The following is a 19,626-nucleotide window of genomic DNA, read 5'->3' as shown; positions in this document are numbered from 1 at the left end:
GTCTGGTTTTCAGTCATTAGTGTAATTGTTTGGTGCCAAATTTCTTGGGGGAGCGGGAGGGTGGAAAGTTATCTACCCCAAACATTAAAGGATCACAGGAACTACTGGAGCTGCTTTTTTTCTTTTTTTTAAACTACACTAGAATGGATTGGACTATTTTTACATAGCCTCTCCTCTGATAAATGGTCAAGACTTTGCATGTAAATTATTCCAGTATGGGAACATCATAGGAAAACCCTCTAAAYACTGAGATTACTGCCATGAAGTTTAGGCAATGCAGAACTTAATCATGTCACAAATTACAGGATACTCACTGAGCCTTAATTTGGGTCTTTTAAATATACAAACTAATTACAGAGTACCTTTCCCTACATAAGCATACCTCCTTTGAAACAAGAGGTAAGCTCAAGATGGCAGTGGTTAAACCTTCAGAAATTACTTTGTTTTGCCAGGAGGAAAAAATACGTGAACATGCACAATCACAGATCCAATGGAAAAAAGTGGTGAGTGGTGCCAAATTCCCTCCTGAGTCCTCAAACTTGCTGCTCCCAAATGCAGGAGACTGTAATAATAATAATAATAATAATAATAATAATAATAATAATAATAATAATAATAGACAATTTCAGTCAATGAAGACAGTATTACTGCAATGCATGGGAACCCTGACTGCAGACTAGGGCAAATTAAATTATTACATTCCCCATCATCACATAGTGTTTGTTTAAATTTACTGCTTAATATTGCTGGACTGGCAGCCTCTTTAAATTATTCAGCACTTTCGTAATGCACTGCCTCTTTAATTATGCTTTTAAACATAGTTTCTCTTTTCTGCTTGGAAGCAGTTAGTCTAGTTTCATGCTCCTCCTCATCTTCAGGCAAACTAGGCATCACATTAGGATTTTCTCAGACATGGAAATCATTTGTTTTCACTCAAGTCAAATAAAATTAAAAGGCAGTGTTTGTATTCTGGTTTTGCTTCTATTTATTCTCTGTATCTGGAACCTAATTGTAAYACTTTAGATTACGTTTTCAGAGATTCCCTTGCAATGAGTGGAAAGCTGTGTGGGGCAAACATCCAACATGAGAAAAGAATCTATTTCTYGAGGAAAACGCAGATATTCTTGTGMAATTCTCAGTTATTAGAAATAAAGAAAGCGTTTACCTGCAGACAGCCACAGCTGAGCCAACAGGAGGAGTTGAACACACTCCAGCTGGATGAGCTCCCTAAAGGGCAAAGCAACGCAGGGAACAGCACTGAGCACTGCCCCAGAGCTGGAGCTGGTGGATGGACACACACAGTGAGTTAAAAGTAAAGAGCCACATTCYCATCTTTCACTAACTTCGTTATTGCAGCTTTAAGAGAGAGGTTTGGAAAGTTTTCCACTCCACACTGTTCTTGCACACCCCTTCTAAAATTAGCAAGGGGCAGCTGGCTACAGCAGCCAAGAGCCCCCAGACTCCCTCCCCCCTTTCCCTGATTGACGTGGCTCCCAAGAGCCATGGAGGAATTTGGGGAAGGGTGCTTCCACCTGTTGGAYGTGGAATGAGATTTTCCAGGCATACAATTATAAATCCAACTGTCAGGAGCTGACAATAAAACAGGACACAGGACAGCTGTGAGGACTACAGGACACCCCCTCTCCCTTCTCTGTACTCCTACAACTTTGCAGTTCATCTGACAGCAGAAACAATGCATGAAAAATTGTTCTCTTATCAAATAAAGGCATCACTTCGGATTTCTTCCCACAGTTTTCCAACTGTACCACAGGGTCCTAACACACAAYCTGGCAAATTGCTCATGTATCATTACACCCCTCCAAAAGCAGATTATTTTTCCCAAATACAGCATGCTGGCAGTTGCACTGCAGATGGTGCACATAGCTGGGTCCTGCACAGTAAAGACTTTTATGCCTACCTTAATGAGGAGTTCTCACCTTACCTTTTGCACTCAGTTTGAGCTGGACTTTTTAGTTCAAAACAAATGCATTTTTCAAAAATAAGGATATGAAAACCACAACTTTTTTCTTTTTTTTTTTATTTATTTACAGAAGGCATGAAATTGCTGATGTGAAAAAAATGGGGGGAAGAATTAATTCCTTCTACCAAACCTGATAGAATGCTCCAAACTCAGCAGTGTGAGTCAGAGCAGGGTGTGAGAGACAAGGTACCAACAGATCGGCAGTGCTTTGTTCTGGGTCCCTTTCACAACATCCACTGCTGAAGGCAATGAGGTATTTCCATCCTGCAGGTGCCCAGAGGTGACAGCAGGAGCAGAAGAGGGGCCACACTGCCCCTCACACCTGCAAGGGGCTCTCAGCAGCTGCAGCTCTGCTCACAACCCAAAAAGCACTGACCATTTGACCATTTCCAGTCCAATTGGCAGAGTGCTGGAAATCTCATCTGCCACTTGGTGTGTAGCTGGTTCAGCCCCCCTGTAGATCATGAAGGGCACAGAAGAACAAAAATCCCCTTCTCAGTCCCAAAACCAGATCTGGTRTCTTTGCTCTGTAAAACTGTGTTTTTTTCTATCACAAACTAATTTCCTCATCTGGTCACAGTCARGGGCATTTCAACTTCACAAGAGAGATTTCTCTAGAAGGAGCCAAACTATTTTACARTTTGGAAAACATCAAATGGCTCCATTTGCCCCAGGCAACAAAATAATTATAGAAGGATAGTATTCAGCTGCCTGTGAGCAACACAGACAGACATTACTCTTCACCTCTGGCTGAGTAGGAGTTGCTTAATGAGCTCTGCATTAAGTACCTGCGTATGTTTAATGAGAGCCTTTTAAGGACAAAGCCACAAACAGCTACAAAAGGACCTGCTGCTTCAAGAGCAGGACCAGTCTTCTAATCGTCAGCCTTTCCCCGTACTATGGAAGGGGTGACTGCCTAGACCATTGTTYTTCATTTATTTTTTCAGCCTAAGCAGCACAATATATTTGGAAATACACCTTAGTAGGCTTCCCCTAAAGTTCACAACAAAACAAATGGGTTTTCCTTTGACTAGCAGAACATTAAGTCTTCAGCTTCCAGACACTTTCCTTTTTTTCTCTTGAACCAGGAAGAGAAGTTTTAGAAACACAAAATAACCTTTATTAACATAGGGGATTTTTGTATGTGCATGGAATCTCCTGCCTTCATGTCACCACTTTGTCTGACTTTTTGTGGGTGCCAGTTCTGATAATTTTCTTAAGTTACTTTCCAGTAAGACTGTCCCTCCAGTCAGTTCACAGTGCACTAGTTTGCAACACAAAAAGTACAGAACATGCAGCTAGGAGTGGAAMAAGAATGAAGTCATCCCTTTTGTCAGCTGCTGACTCTTGTTCGGGCTAATGAAATAAGTGAACCATATCTTATCATTAATTCCAGCTGGGGAATTAGTACAAGAACACCAAGCAAAAGACAATTCACAGCCATTTCCTGAAACTCTCCCTGTTAGACAAAATCCCCACTATTATGAAATATATGCATCTGCATCCCAGTATCTATCACTCCACTCAAGTTTATTCAAAGTTCTAAATTTTGCAAAAGGCTGTATTTTAGGCGCCTGTATTTGGTCAAAGGTGAAATGAGCAATTTAAACATGAAAAAAAAAAAAAAGTTTGACCACTTAAAATTCAATGGGCAAGTCTTAAAACAGCTTTATAAAACAAACAAGTATGTTTATTTTGAATCATTACTAAAATAGTTTATGCAATACACAAACAAATACGCTATGAGGAYGCATTTGAAAATAAGTCACAGTTGTTTTTTTCATAAAAAAGATTTGTCCAGTGAAATGTTCAAAATGTAAATGCCATCCTTTCCTTCCTGAGCTATTAAACATCCAGAACAACAGCACTTCCATGTCTTCTTACTGTTTTTATTTCTGCCCATCAGAATAGGAAGCATTATCCATTGCTGGCTCTCAAGTTAGAACAAATCTACTTCTGGCTTAAGTGACCACAGCTCTGTGTCTCTCTAACTCTGCTCTTTTATATGCTTCAGGTAGTTTTGGTCCATTCTACTTAACACCCCCAACCTTGCCCTGCATAAAGAAGCCAGAAGCTCCAGCTCTCTAACAGGTTTTYCTAGTTGGAAAGGAGTTTTTTTGCAACAGGACAGCTCAAGGGGCTTGTGAGTGAAAGATGGGCTCAATCTCTCAGCTGTTACAAGAAGCCATCCTATTAATTTGAGAACATCTTCACACATTCCTTCATACTCAATAAAACCAAATGTACAGGGACCAACAGCTCAGAGCATCAAGTAACAGCAATAACATGGAAGTGCTGCTATTCTCTTTAGTTTTTTACACAAAGTACTTAACAATAAAAACAGTAAATGTTTTTAATCTGGTGTGAGGAATTTTTGACATAAAACTAAAAAAACATTTTAAAAGCATGCTTTGCAAATCTGTTCTTTGCTAGAAATTTATACAGCAAGCAGCAGGTTATACATAGATACAAGGAGAAGTTATTTTTTAGGATATCAAGTASCACAAATAAATAAATTCTCTCAATGCAAAAATAATTATCTTAGTAAAATGAGAAATAACGTATGTCTTCCTAAAGTTTTGTTTGGAAAGGAGATAGTACATACACAGGGTTGACATTTTATCATTTCCATCCAAATTTTAAGACTTGCAAAACTTTGAAAAAGAGTAGAGAACTCCTGCAAGCAGCCAAAGAGGTACTGAGGGACTATTTAATTGCTATTAGTACTGCTGACTTTAAGCAAACCTTTGTACCTCAGCTTTTCTCTCTCCAGAACTGTGTGGAACAGGCTCATTTAAGGAAGAAATGCTTGCTGAAAGGTTCTCTACAAGTCACAGATCTTTCAAGCAATTTTGCCACTCCTAGAAGTGGCCAGAGACAGCTGACATGTACATTGTGATCTAATGGATCAGGAAAAGGCTTGTGCTTAGTTTCACATCACACTATCATCATTTTCCATTCATTCATTAAGTTAGAAGAAAAGTAAGCAATTCTGGCAGATGAAGGTGATGTTTTTACATTCTGTCACCTCGTCAAATGTGATACCAGAAAAGGATCCTCACAGCAAAGCCAACAGTGCATCAAGACAGCTTCAGAGGCAGATGAGTGATTCTGCACTCATGCACAGCAACGTCCAGCTCCAGGACACCAAGGCTGAATGCATCGCTGAATACAACTTACCAACAACCAGCAAGTTCCTTGCTTACACTCTGGAGTTTATTTAGAGAAGTCCCAGTTAYTTTGTCAGAAACAACCCTGCCAGTTGGTGGAAAGTCTCTGCACAGAAAGGTCTGGCTTGCTGCTGCCTGAGCTCAGCAGCCACACTAAGTTTCTTCCCTGTTCTGCCTTGCAACACATATTTTGTTCTTCCTCCTCTCCCAAGGGCTCTCCAGCTCTCTTTTACGTGCATCGCTCCAGAGGGAGGCCCTTTTCAGGCCAAACAGGCAACACAAGATGAGATATCCGGCTCCACAGTCCACTCAGTTTATCTGTGTCCATGCCATTGTAAGAACTGGGAACATCTGAAGCGGTGAACTTGGCCCAGAGGAAATCCCGGACTTTCTCCTCCACTTCCTGAAAGGTGAGGCTCTTTCTCAGTGACTGCTCGTCCAGGAGAATTGTCAGCAGAAGGACCGCGTCCTTAAAGGCTGCATTTTCATGGTCACAGTACTTGTAGAAGATGAGGGTGGAGCCTGCAGGCAGTGACTCGAATCGGTGCACCACTGCCACCTTCTTGCCTTGTGTGAACCCAGAGCTGAGCTCCGTGTCCACTTCCAGCTTGACAGTGTCACTGTCCAGYACAGCCTTGTCCACCCCGTTGATCCTGATTGTGGTGGCATTCTGGGAGGAGGCAAAAGCATCRGCAATCTCGTTGCTCAGGCACCTCAGAGCCTTCTCAGCCTCCTGGCCAGCTGTGAACAGCAAGATAGCTGGCTTCAGACTCGGGTGGGAATTGTTAAGGTGCTTCTCAAGGAACACATGGGCTCTTCTCCACAGAGCAGGGTCCTGACTATGGTAGGTATTTTTTAGTTTATTCATCCGGGCACGAAACTCTTGCAGAATTTCAGCATCTCTACTTGAGGTTCCATCTCGAAATCCACTCCACGGGACATAAAGAAATAGGAGCAATAAAGCACTAATTAACAGAAACAGTAACAAAGTCCACATCTTGTGAAATCGATTCTGCGATTCATCATTATCTACACAGAGAGGGAGAAAACAAGAAGAAAACAATATTTTAAAAGGCATCAGAAGTCAACAAGTGAAAAGAAAATGAGAGAAAAGAGTAAAAACATCCCGTTCTCAATACTGATAGAAAAAATGATCTAGTAAAAAAAAAAAGCAAAAAAACCCCACAGAACAAACCAGAACAGTTTTGAACTACTTAAGAAATTTAGTGAAGTCACAGCATTAAAAGAAAGAACATTTTTACATGTTTCCAAACAAAGAYCAAATTGGACATTCTTCTGAAAAAGCAACTCTTAAAGTTCATCAATATTCCATTCAATGTAATAAAATCCAAACGACAAGCTTAGAATGGTTCTGAAAAAGATCAACGTTTTTCCCACATTTATGCTCTGCAGAAAATATCCTATACAAAACCTGGCTGCACTCGAGTGGTTTGTGTCTTATTTCTCTTTCCTATTCCTGCAAGGATAAAAATAGTTCCTGCAGCAGTATTTGCATCTCAAACACTGGTGGTCAACACTATCAGAAAATGCTGTGCCCTTTGGATCAGTGAGCTTCACAAAGAGTACACACAGCAAACAGTGCACATCAAGTATCAGRTATTTTTATTTGGTTTTATATTTGAACAGTTAAATTAATACTTGCTTCATGTGCTACAAGCAAAAGGYTCAGTTCTGTTCCCAGTAAAATGARTGACARAATACACCARTCGTACTGGAAACAGGAAGAACTKCATTCCTTTTGCTACCTTTTTATATCCTAACTTCTATCAGGACAGCAACACAACAACAGTCAARTAACAGCACCACTAGGCCCGCCTCAGTTTTAATCTTGTAAACATTACAGATGAAAGACCTCAAGCTCAGGTGAAAATGTTACTCATACAACACCCTTCCTTCCTCCATGCTGATAACATGTCCTAGCAAGCAAGTCATCTGTTCTGGCAAGGATTCTCAGCTTAGCACCAGCTCCCAGGAACTAACACTCACAAAGGCATGAAAATGGTTAAATGTTACACAAGCATGAAACAGAAACGAAAGCAGAAGTCTTACTTCTGACCAAAGGCTGTGACTGCTTCTCTGTACTGGACTGATACCGAGATTTACTTCTGCCTGTCAAGAGATTAAGAAAARAACATGAGAAAAACACTTAAGTCAACAATTATAACCAAGCAAGGAGTTGAAATCACCAAATTCCATTCTTTTCAATGAAAAGCTGCTCTYAGTTATGTTTTTACATACAAAGCACCTTGCTCAAGCAAACACAGACCCACTAAGTCAGAGCAAAGTGAAGCTGTGACTTCATCCCAGGTAGGCTGTGTCAAGTACTTGGTTCTTTTCTGCACCATTTGTCTCCTGGTGCTCAACAGTTTAATCCTGAACAAGGAAAATGACACCTTCACCACTATTAGCAGCCTCAGAAGTTCCACTCAACTGGCAGAGTAACTCTCCATCTCTGCTCTCTGCCAAATGCCAGTTCCCAAGCCAYCCTGACAATCTAGCTTAGAAAGCACAAGTCCCCAGTCTACTGCAAATCACCCCCGAAGATTTATAACTCTTGAAAAATTATGCAAATAAAACTCAATTTATATTTGGTACAAGGTGACAAAATGGAAGAGAWGTAACAACCTGTTATTTTCTGCACAAGGATCCCATGTCCCAATTAAGTTTCCTGATTTTACTCARGACTTTGACAGGCATAAGAATAGAAACTTAATTAACAGACATACTAGAAAAACAACATAATGCAAGATATAAAGAGCAAAAACAAAGCAATATGTTRAATGCATAGTCTTATTTCCCCTCTCCATGTAGCTTGGGTTGGAGGCCTGCTTCAGCAGCAGTCAGKTTTTTGGGATGAATTACACTTTTAAAGCAAAATGCAAGCTTTCAACTTCAAAATATACCTTTGGTCTATTAATTTAAATGGGCTCAGACAGTAAAGTCCAAGAGGCATTATCCATGAAGTGTTATGAACAACTTTCCCAAGAGACCAGTATGAACATATACAGTGSATTTTTTGGTCAGCATGTTTTCTGCATTTAGCCACTTAATTAAAAAGACAGGAGAATTTCTGGCTCCCTGTGAACTGCAGCAACTGGTTCAAAGCTGAAGGCTCTTTAATAATGCATACCCAAATCAGGACACTGYCAATGGCACTATTGAGAATAAATTGAACCAACATAGCCTGCAGTAGTTATTTAAAGACACTGGAATAAACTCTATAACCTTGTTTCTGTATGAACGTAATCACAGAAGGTGCTAAATGCAGCTCTGGTTTAAGCTGRGGCTTAAGTGGCTTAATGAAGTGCACTATTCTGTAATTTCAAACCCCCAGCCCCAAAAGGGCACAGGCATGGCGCTTGTCACTGCCTAAGCTTATCTCAATCTTCTAGGAGTTAACAGCTCAAAATCACCTCAATTCTGTAATACTTCACAATGCAGCTCTGTTTGCACAGATTAGGTTTCATATTTAGGTGACAGCTGTAACTCATACAATAAAGGACAAAATAATTCAATATATAGTCTAAAACCAGATTTATCCTGTCTAAGAATCTTGCCTTATTTACAACAAAATTTGCCCAAGTAGATTACTTATCCTGCTTAACTCAAAAAGTGTAACTTCTGCAGACACTTTAGAGATTTCAGAGTTTTAAGTGATCTTCCAAAGTTCTTTACACAACACACAACTAATCACTCCTGCAGCACCTGGTGTGGCACAGAAAAGTGAAAGTACCTGACTAGAGAGAACTCCCTGCATCAAATAATTTTTCAAAGGCATTTCACAGATGTGCAGCTATCACAAGATAAGCTTCTCTTCATGAAGGCACCATGGTTTTCAAAAAAACCCCGAAAAGAAACAAAAACCTGAACAACCCCTGCAAGTTCTTCAGACTGAAATCTGATTTACAAAACTTTATCTATACCTATACTTGTTGAAGATAGAAACAAGCAGCAAGAGATTACTAAGAATTCAGAGCATTTTTCTTCTTCTTCTTAAATTCTCTTCCAACAGAAAAAAAACAAAAAACCTCAACAAACCCACAAAAACAACCAAAAGTCTGAAAAACTGGGAGTTGGTCATTAGATGGACAGACTGGATTTTGCCAGCAAAGAAAAATGCTGCTCCTTTCCAGGAGTGCAGAACAACTAATTCAATCATTGCAAGCCACCACATCTCAGGGAAAGGATAAAAGGATGGTTTGTGTACAAACTGACATTCACTGTCACCAAAAGCTGAAGGTTTTGTCCCTTCCTCAGCTCACCCCCACAACGCCTCAAGTCCAAGCTCTGCACTTACTGTCCCATGAGTCAACTACACTTCCTAASCCAGCCAAAAAGAAAAATAAAAGAGAAAATGGAGAATTTTCTGTGGTCAGCAAGTTGAATAACCTCACAGAAGGGTTCTGACTGAGTGTGCTGCCCTCTCCAGCTTCTGTCTGAATCTGCCTCCTGAGTGCCTGTCCATCCTCACAGACACTGTCCCAGGGCACAAGAAAAACCAGAAACAGGGGAAAGGAAAAGAATTCTGTACTTTTCATTTAATGACAGGGAAAGACTAGGTTCTCTTGTTTTACTTACTCAGTGGTGTAGAAGTTGAGTAGTACCCTTGTTTTTTCTCAAGGAAGTCAGCCTTTGTTTCTGAAACCAAAGCACAAATGGAAGAACTCAGTTACCACATCAGAGCTCAGAATAAGACAGACCAGCCACACATGATTTGAGCTCTTTCTATGAAATCCTCCAAGCTTATTAGGGCAGGAGGATATGCTCTGCTCTGCCAAACCCAGCCTGCACCATATGAACCACTTGGACCCCTCTGAGCTCAAGRAAGTTATTATTATCTATTAGAAAGKGCATAATTTGGCCCTTAACCCTATTTTTGCCRATATGAAAAATCATTCTTCTTATGTCTTCTTTTAAGAAGACACATAATTACCTTCTGTGGCTAAAAGTTAYGCCATTTTTTTCTCACTGTATCTCCCCATTGCTTCTGTAGCACATATCTAGAAAAATCTCTGAGCAATGAGCAAAGTGCTCAGTCAGCTTCCCCCTGCTAAAGACAAAGATAACTCACCTTTTTAGGAAAAGAACAGTTTTGGTTTTCTTTGCCTGAGGCAATTAAAGATCCACTCTCATAACAATTTTTTTGAATCAGGTATGATATTACTCATCTTTTTGTTTTGCTTTTCAAAAACCAGACAGCTGGGCACTTATCAAAGTTGAAATCTGCATTTTCTTGAACTTTACAAGGCTGTACACCCAAGCAGATTATCATCATACTACAATCACTTTGACTAAGGCAGGAGTATACACAAAAAAATTATTTTTAAAAAAAAACACCTTTATCATCCATTCAGATTTCAGCTCAAAAACTCCCCCTTTTCTAACAGAACTGAAGATTGTAATTTTAGCACATTTACACAATCATTTGTTACACCGTGGAAAAGGTACTGATAAAATGTGTTACCTTTTAATGATGTATTAATGTTTGGTTTCTCAATTGCGTTACTGCCATGAGCCTTTGCATTTTCCTTTACTGGATTCTCTTCAGAGTAAGTTGTACCACCTGTCAAGAGCAAAAAAAAAAAAAAAGAAGAAAAAGAGGATAGGCAACATCATAAAGCTGAAGGACCAAAATTTCAGAAAATCCATTATCTAAATCAGCGATTTTTCAAGTTGTGGACTCCCAAAAGTTACTTTCTCAAAATGCAGCAAAAAGCAACTAAGACTTGAAATGCTTATGGTAAATTTGAGTTCACCACCACAGATTTAAAAAAAATTAGGAGTCCTTGGCTTAAAAATGTGAATGCTAGGAGCCAAGAAATTCCTTACACACCATACAGGGTTTTTCCCACAGCTTTGGGCACTCAAYTTACAAACAATAATTGTGCTGTTTTATGCAGCATTAGGCAGAGGGGAAAAGAAGTAAATATAGAAAATAAGTTCCCTTTCAGTGTAGTACAAGCCATCCTTTAAAGTTAGGTCTTGTTCTCTCCTAAACCATAACAGCAACCTAATTTCACCCTTCAGGTAGCTGGGAAGAATCTGAACCAACGTTTTTCAGCTGTTTGCCAAATTACAGAGCCATTCAACTATCAAACCCAACTTAGTTAATGTAACTAACTAGAAAGAATAAAGCCCTGTAAGATACCAGGAGTCACAGAGCAAAGGTCAGGGCTGGGAAGCCAAATGCAGGAAAGGATAAAGTGCAATCATATGGTTTCCCCAGAACTAAGGGATTAAAAAAAAAAGCTCAGGTGTAGAATAAAAGCTGAAGTACAGCTGGGGGACAGAGAGCATGGCACAGCTATCAAGCATCAGCAGAGCAAACAGCAAAGGGAAGAACACAATTGGTAATTTTTTCTCTAATATTCACACTAAGCCCTTTTACTCTTTAAACAGCCCAGGGTTTGCCTAAGATTTAATGTCTTTCTGTAGCTCTTTTACCATATGCCAAGGGCAATGCACAGCTTGCCACCTAGCATTTGGTAATTTTACATGGACACAGAAAACAGCCTCTTTCTAATGTATTCTGCCAGTTTKGGCACACAGGTGAATGTCAAACATGCACAGGAGAAAAACAAAGCCACTGAACCCACCCAAAACACAAAAATGGGAAAAAGCTGTAAGTATKAAACTATGGTAAATCACAGGTGCAACAGTAAAGGATTTGCTCATGCTGAGTGAGCCACTATGTTCTAAATMCATTTTAAAAAGTGTTAAGAAATCACTGTTAAATGACTGATTTCCCACAAAGATACTTGTCAAATAACTTGATTTTCAGGAATTCCAAACCACATTTCCATTATATTTCACTATGTACCGAGGTTTTACAAAGAAAATCTCACTACTCATTATGACCAGAACACAAGAAAGATCAATGAAACCAAAGAGAGCTACTCAGGCAGTCCCCACCCTTAAATCCTCTCCCCTTCTTGCTATCAATCAATCCTCTTTGAGTCTCAAAGAATTCTTCAAAGTTGTAGAAAGGAAAGGTCTGTATCAGACAACTTCCATAGAGATTGCTAGCATGTATCTTCAGCTCAGTTTCTAGAAGCTGCCTGATTCAAGGCAGGGGCTTTTAGGATCTTAAAGCTCATCAAGCTCTTCTTAAAGCTCTTAAAGCTATTCAGCTCTAGGACCAAGTTGCCTAACCAGTATTTAAAACCCCTAAGTAGAGGCCAGAAACCAGTTTTTCAAGCTGTGGTTTTGCTTCCATTCTGTTCCCAGGGATGCAAGGCAATTATGCTCCCATAACAACCCACCCTGCCTCACAGACCATCTCCTAAATTATCCAGGAAAAGCACAGCACTACACATCTATAAATGGGGAGAAAGTAATCCCCTGCTTCTACATAAACAATTGGGGTCTCTTATCATACTTTTCCACCTGTTGTGACTATAATCCAATACAGCTGTTAAGAGCTGGGAATGGGGGAGAGAAGTCTCATTTTTAGAGCCATCTAATTAAAAACCCAACCTTCAGCTGTACCTCCTGAAGCAGCCCAGCCACGTTAAAACGCTAAGCCTATTATGCCCTGTTAGCCACCATGTGGGAGCAAGAGCTTGCCACTGCTTTTTTTCAGAAAAAACTCTGCACTTTCCTAAAGAAACACTCTTAACCTTGCTCCTCCTTCCTCAAGATAGGATTTTTCCATGCCTCCTGGAAATTCTGCTTCTGGAGCAGAACAGAGGYAGACAGAAAGCAGATGGGAATGGAGAACAGTCCCAGGCTAGCCCAACTCATCCCTGAGCATTGCAACRAACTCATAATGTACACACCCCAAAACAGAGCAAAGAGGAAGGAAGTACAATTTATTCACAGTTTCGTGATGGAATGACAGGCTAAAGCCACGTGACTGTATCACCCTGAGTTAGGATCTTTCTRTAGTTTTGAGAAATACACAAGTTCCATCAACTAAAGCAACAAGAAGGTGCCATGCAGTTTAACAGAGCAGCTTATCCACTGTCCAGGAGCAAGACCCAGAGCATCCTTACAAGAAGGACAGCCAAGCCCCAGTTAGGCACTTCCTCATAGGCAATGCTGCTCTCTGTAAGGAGCACAGCCACTGAGGAAACTATTTCTGCAGTTCAGGATACCTCATTTAAATCCTGCCTTTCAAAACCAAGTAGTGTTAGTAAAATTGAATACTGTGCTAAAATACTGTTCCAAGTGATGCAGTAGGAAAACCAGTCACCTAAGGGCTTTGGTGTACTTACATGCCCCAATCCTTTAGATGGCTGCTATGGGATAAGAGCTGCTATGGGATAGGAGCTGCAGTGGGATTTCCTCACCTGGGTGCCAGAGCCGCGCTAAAACCTACCAAGAACCCAATGAACCCCATTTCCTCAASTTTGGGGCGTTTCAGCCCCTTTGCCAGCGGCGCAGACTGTAACCTCTGGGAGTCGAGGCCTACCTGGCGATCTATACGCTTTTATAGGGGGTCGCGTCAGGGAGTCTGGGGTCCCAAAGTGATGCTCGTTCCCTGAAACGAGAAACGGGTGAGGGGCAGCTCAGGGCAACTCAGCTCAAGCCCACCGGGCCCCGGTCTGACAGTTTTCCAGGAGCCCAGCCTCAGCGGGACCCCGCGCTGTTTGCACCCCGCGGGGGAGAAGGACAGGCCTCCCTCCCGCCCGCCCGCCCCACTTCGCGCCGCCCCACCGCTCCCTCAACCACAGAATCCACCGCCGGCCGCTGCGCCCGCCCGCGCCGCTCACCCTGCAGCGAGCCGTGCTGGGCCGCGGCGTCCACCTCGTCCCGGGGCTCGTCAGGCCGCGCCGCCGCCGCCAGCCGGGGGCTCTTCCGCCGCCGCTTCAGCGAGGAGCCGTCCGGCGGAGCCAGCCCGGGGCCGTCCGGCGGAGCCGCCTCGTCGTCGCCATCACCCACCATCCCGCTCGTTGCCGCGCCGCGCCGCCTCCCCCGACCCCGTCCCCTGCCCCGTCCTCTGCCCCGTCCGYCCGCCGGCGCCTGCCCGGGCCCGCTGCTGCCGCCTTCCCGCGGCGGCGGGGGCGGCTCCGCGGGCCTCACTTCCCGCGGGGCGGGACCCGCGGCCGCCGCTTCCGCCCGCGCGCGGAGCGGCCGCCGGGGCGTCACGTGGTACCGGAGCCGTTCCGCCATGGCCCCGGGACCGCCGGGACCGCCCGCGGAGTGCGGGATCGGGATCGGGATCGGGATCGGGATCGGGATCGGGATCGGGATCGGGATCGGGCCCGGCGGGAGGAGCCCGGCCAACGCCCGTCCCGCCGCCCCGGGCTGCTGCCCCCCAGTGAGAGAAATGCGGGACGGCCGCGGCCCCCCAGGGCGGAGGGGCCCCGCGGGGGCGGCCCACGAGGGCAGCGCGGGCCCGGCGCCTCCGCTCCACACGCGCTYGTTCTCTATGTGCGAACCGACCGTRGCGGAACAGGGCCAGCTTTGCCTTTCTCAGAGGCAAAAAATCCTCTAGAGTGAGCACAAACATCAGCTAAAGAGCAGAGAGAGGAAGCTAGGAGGTGCTTTGAGGAAGGTGAGATCCTCTGGCGCTGGTAACGTTGCACTACTCTGTTCCTTAGTGTGGGAATCGTTGTGGTTAATCAGATGCAGAAAAACTCACTCTTTTCTTCCCCTTCTGTAAACAAGGATTTAAAAATGCATTTGATTACATAAAGCATTTTTACTCAGGGATGTAGTAAGAGCTCCTGTCAGTGGAGGTTCTCAAGATGCAGTTTTACAGGGGACTACACAATCTGCTCTAAACTGCCTCTCCCATGGAAGTTTGGAGCAGATGATCTTTTGAGCTTCCTTCCAACATGAGCTGTGCTGTTTTTCTGTGATTTTGCTAAGCGAAAAAACAGCACCTTCTTATTTCACAGACACCTGGACTGCTCACTGAGTCAGTTCAGAAAATGTGTGCTGCCCAAAACTGGGGAAACCAGACACTCAGGGATGCTCCTGGGAGCCAGGGCAGCAAGCGGCTCAAGACCACCTTAAAAATGAGTTGCTAAGCAAATAGAGGGGTTGTAGACAAAGGAGGTGTGTGCATGTTCTGGGCAATCCAACAGGAAGCTTGAGAGATGGGAGTTCACTCCTGTGCCTGTCTTCTCTGTACAAAGATTTCAAAACCAAAAGCATCTTACTGCTTTACTATCATACTGTAAATGTTGCAGTCTCACCCAAAAGCAAGTGAATATTTGTGAGATGAGTTTTGCATACCTCCTACTGTACCAACACACTAAATTTTGTCGTTTTTTTCAGTCCTAAAAGCACAACACACACATTGAGCATTGTTTTCTAAAGCAAAAATAAAAGGATGGAACAGATACAACACCAGGAGGTGTCAAAAATACAGCTGAGCTATCCGTGTGGTTCAAAATCAAGTAGCAAATTACCTCCWGAGACTGGCTCGTGATTTCTGACCAGAGTAACACCAGCAACAAGTAGTATAATTTTATTCACAGGTTCCTAAAGAATGTTACCAAAGTATTACCTTGTGTGAATATTACTGTAGCATATCTTTTATAATTCATCTACTCACTGCTGACTCTTCTGCAGATTAAGAGAAAATRTTATTCCTATTAAAAGAACACCTTCCCACAAACTTGAATTAAAAAATAGGACCAGATTTGCTAAGTTACAGTTCTGTATCTCAGCTTCCATCCTGTGATTTTATGGATGCTACAGGAAAAAACAATCAACATAATATAATATCAAGACCCTTTTTTGAACAGTTTTGTGATGACTTCATGCCCTAGGCCAACCAGTTAATTTTCCTGCCAGATGACGTTTTGGGAACCAKGTTCTCAACCCGGAGAGGCTGAAATGACCCCCATGATTTTGTCCCACGCTTGCCACCAGTTTTGTTATTCTGTGGAAAGGTCAGCCCCTGCTGTGTTGAAGAGACTGGATGGTTTTAGGGATGCTGGTGAAAAGGCAGCAAGCTGAGCTCCAGGGAGATTGCTGTCTGTGTTCTGCTGCTCCTTTTGTGCTGGCTCTACCCTGGCATGCTCCATGCTTCTGCTTTCTGTGAAATGTGTCCTGGCTGAGGGGAATAGGGACAGGGTTTAATCATACCCATGCCTATACATGCCACTAAACAGGCACCACAAGTTAGAACAGAATTTTTTTGGAAAAGCATTGCCCAAATGATGCCAGGAGCTGACACACACACTCTCGACCCTTTCCCCCGGTTGCAGTCTCTGGACTACTTCGGGGACCCTGGGTGGGCCAGATCATCCATTTCACATCCTCCTCATCCTGCCTGCACTGCCTCTGTGACATTTCCAGTCACAGGCTTTGCCACCTCCGTGTTTAGGTTGCTTTTCTTGCAGTACTTTTCCTAAACCAACTCTCGAACCAGTTCCCTYCCACTATCGTTTCCTTGTTTCAACCCGCAACACTGTTGCTTAATGCAGGAAGCCGCCAGTCATCCAAGGGGCTGGAAGGAAAGCGCACAACCACAGAGTCGCAAAAATAAAGAAAAAAAAAAGAGAGAGGAAGTTACTGTTTCCTGAGCGCTCCCGAGAACGACTGTGGGAAGGAAAACTACAGCTCCCAGCAGGCTGCCGGGAGCCAGGGAAGGGCAGAGTTCGCCGTCACGTTTGCAGGGAGGATTCAGGGTGTGCGCTGGTGTCCTGCCACCAAAGGGCCTCTGGGAAGGAGGGCAAGGGGAAAGGCCAGCGCTGGCCTCCTCTTGCCACCCCTCGGCTTCTGTTCGCCGCCCTGAGCGGCTCCGACCCTGCCCGGGTAAGCGTCYGACTCCACTTTGTTCTGCTGACTTCCTTCTCCTGCCGGAGCGTCACTGTCGGGAAAGGGAGGGGAGGGACGAGAGCCGGGCGGCAGAGCAGCGAATGCACCCGCACACCCCAAATCGTGTGTTAGAGACAGGGCAGGGGGGTTCGGTACCGCCCTGTGCCTGCGGAGCTGCCGAGGAGGCTGCGCCGGAGATTTCTCTAAAGAAACCCGCGCGGACCGCTCTCCAGCGGGGAAAGTTTCTGGGAGTTTTCCAAGCTGTGCTTGGGAAAGCCATCAGATTTCCCGGCTTACACCAGTCCCGCTCCGTCTGAGCCTTGTCCCAAAATGTTTTAGCCGGGGGGGAATAATCTCTGGAGGGGCGTAGGAGTCCGGGTCCGCAACCCCCGGGCAGGGCTTTGCTGAGCCCGCGGCATCGGCACGCTGGAGGCTGAGAGGTCACTGCTCTCTGTCGACCTGGCTGTGAGCAACCAGGTGCCCAAAAACACCCATGGCACCTGCCGAGCCCCGGACTCCAGGCCTGCCATCTCAGAGCACAGCCGAGTCCGTCGGGATGAGAAAGCAGTGCCTCACCCCGCTGGCATGTCCCGAGATAAATGCATAAACTCCTGGATTGACTGGAGGAAAAATAGCTGACAGCCCATGGGCTGAAGGTTCATGTTATGGGCGATATCCGCCCATTTTCACCTTGGGAATGCTGAAGGAGGAGCTTCCTCCCCCGTGAATCACGGCTCCTGTGTTTCTGCTTATCAGGTTTATGGGCGTTTAGTTGGAATTCCCCGGCCCGGGACGGGATGRTGCCTGTGAGGGTTGTGGGATTTGGTCAGCTCCTCGAACAGCAGGGAGATACAGCTCCGTGTGAACGAAGGAGAAAGTGAAACCAAATASTGCAGAAGCCAGAGCTCCCGGGGAAAAAGAAAATGGAAGAGAATCCAAGCGTGGATCTRCCTGGAGGTAAGTGAATCCTATGCYTACTCCATCTGCTAGGAAAATCCCTTTGCTACAAGTTTTCAACAGTGACATGGGAAATCTGTGCAAAAGAAAAATAAACCAGTTAAAAGAATCCCCTCTTTTCCAGGCTAAGGAGGGCAAATTGCCATCATTTTTTAAAGGGTGAAAGRCAAATTACTTACACTTTTAGATTCCCCTATGCAACAGGTTTAGACTCTGTGTCCAGAATGGCAGCACAAGGAATGCTGAAGAGGGAKATTCAAACTGGAAGAGATTTCTTCCCTGCATCCTCGTCCTTCCCATCCACAAATGCTTAAATAAAGCCAGTTTTCCAGCACCTGTGGTTGGGAAACCTCWGGAAGAGGCAGGGCAAGGAGTAGTTTATGCCCAGCTTGAACAGCAGGATATCTCCAAGTTCCTCATGCTTCAGTTTCTACMGCATACTTACATTCTGTAGGAGCCTTGTTATGATTGGTACCTGTGAGTATGTCAGTGATATGGTGATGCCATCACCAGCTCRGGTCTGTCCTAGATAGTCAGAAGTTTTCCTGTAATAATCAGCAACAAAGAATGTAAAAATCATGTTCTGACAAGTCACAAGTACAACTTTTTCTCTCTTTTCAAGTTTGAAGGGAGTTCCATACCCTTTTTTACAGTGTTTATTCTAATTATTTTTGTCACTGTAGTGCTTGATCATTCATAAACAGTATTTCACAAATGGTGCCTGAAATTTGAGCTGCACTTTGGTTCTGTGAGATTTGGAATATGTCACAGATGCTGTTCAGTCTCAGACTCTCTCTATTGAATTATGCTCCAGTGTTTGTTTTTAATTATATGTTACCATAGTTCTTTGGGAGAGCAGCTCCAGGAGAGAAACAGAGACAGACCACAAGCAGAATTGTCATTTACAATYAGACAGATGCTTGAAGTGCATTGGCATAACTGTACTCAACAACAGAATTCTTCAAAGCCATCTATCTGTGAAATCTGTGGAAGATGTGATAACATACCCTAGCACTTAATGAAGAAGYTGCCTGCCCATCCCACCTAGGACATAAACTGGGATTGAGTTTACTTCAGCATGGGGTTGTGATTCGGATTCTTTAGAGAGGAAAATATTGATAACAGAGCTGTGTTTTGGCTGTTGCTGAACAGTGCTGGCACAGCATCAAGCCTTTCTCCCCCTGCCAAGCAAATACCCTGGGGTGRGCAGAAGATTGGGCAGAGACCCAAGGTGGGAAAAGGGCTGTTGAATACAGTACAGTGTTATGCTCTGCAACAAAAGACTGGGGCACAGGAAGAAAGGGAGAAGGGTTGGCTTCCAAGGTGGCCATTCTGGCATCAGTCTGCTTATAGGAGGTGGTGGGTGACTGCCTTTGCATCGGTCCTGATTCCCCCCTCCCCTTCACCCACTCAGCTGTCGGGATCACAGCCCATGAGTTTTCTCACTCCATTCSCTCCCCTGGGGCAGATGTTTCTGCAGGGCAAGAACCGGGAATTGTAAGGGCAGTGGTAAAGCACTGGGCATTCTTAACTCCTGTGTGGCTCACTGTGCTTGTGAACTCTGATCCAACAGCTGGACCAGCCCAGGGTGAGGTGGGAAGCACAGCAGAGCATCCTATGCACCAAGAGCATGGCCAAGAAGCACCTGAGCACCAAGAGCACTGCCAGGAAGCACCTGAGCACCAAGAACACACTCAGGAAACACCTGAGCACCAAGAGTACACCCAGGAAACACCTGAACACCAAGAGCATGGCCAGGAAACACCTGAGCACCAAGAG

The 19,626-nt window shown here is 44.2% G+C and overlaps 2 protein-coding genes across 3 annotated transcripts in view; one reads left to right on the top strand and one right to left on the bottom strand.

Moving 5' to 3' along the window:
* Positions 1-2,677: 2,677 nt before the first annotated feature.
* Positions 2,678-14,301, bottom strand: LOC130578695 (torsin-1A-interacting protein 1-like). 2 transcript variants are annotated; one of them, XM_057374957.1, is made up of 6 exons: positions 13,887-14,301; positions 13,586-13,654; positions 10,637-10,735; positions 9,751-9,810; positions 7,222-7,281; positions 2,678-6,180 (listed from the first exon to the last, which is right to left on the bottom strand). In XM_057374957.1, the coding sequence occupies exons 1-6, from the start codon at positions 14,284-14,286 to the stop codon at positions 5,381-5,383; spliced, it is 1,488 nt and encodes a 495-aa protein (XP_057230940.1). In that variant the 5' UTR covers positions 14,287-14,301; the 3' UTR covers positions 2,678-5,380. The 2 variants fall into 2 exon arrangements, with proteins under 2 accessions (XP_057230940.1, XP_057230941.1); XM_057374958.1 differs by lacking the exon at positions 13,586-13,654.
* A 2,035-nt stretch (positions 14,302-16,336) lies between these two features.
* TOR1AIP2 (torsin 1A interacting protein 2) overlaps positions 16,337-19,626 on the top strand; it is a 9,041-nt gene continuing 5,751 nt past the window's right edge. Inside the window, exons 1-3 of the mRNA XM_057374959.1 lie at positions 16,337-16,887; positions 17,647-17,847; positions 19,421-19,480. Coding sequence (XP_057230942.1) covers positions 17,814-17,847; positions 19,421-19,480 — 94 coding nt within the window. The 5' untranslated portion in view covers positions 16,337-16,887; positions 17,647-17,813. The remainder of the gene's footprint in view (positions 16,888-17,646; positions 17,848-19,420; positions 19,481-19,626) is intronic.

Source organism: Malurus melanocephalus, unplaced genomic scaffold (assembly GCF_030028575.1).
Source record: "Malurus melanocephalus ecotype Western Australia unplaced genomic scaffold, MMel_1.1 scaffold_236, whole genome shotgun sequence".
Taxonomy (NCBI): domain Eukaryota; kingdom Metazoa; phylum Chordata; class Aves; order Passeriformes; family Maluridae; genus Malurus; species Malurus melanocephalus.
This window is presented reverse-complemented; position numbering and strand designations above follow the sequence as displayed.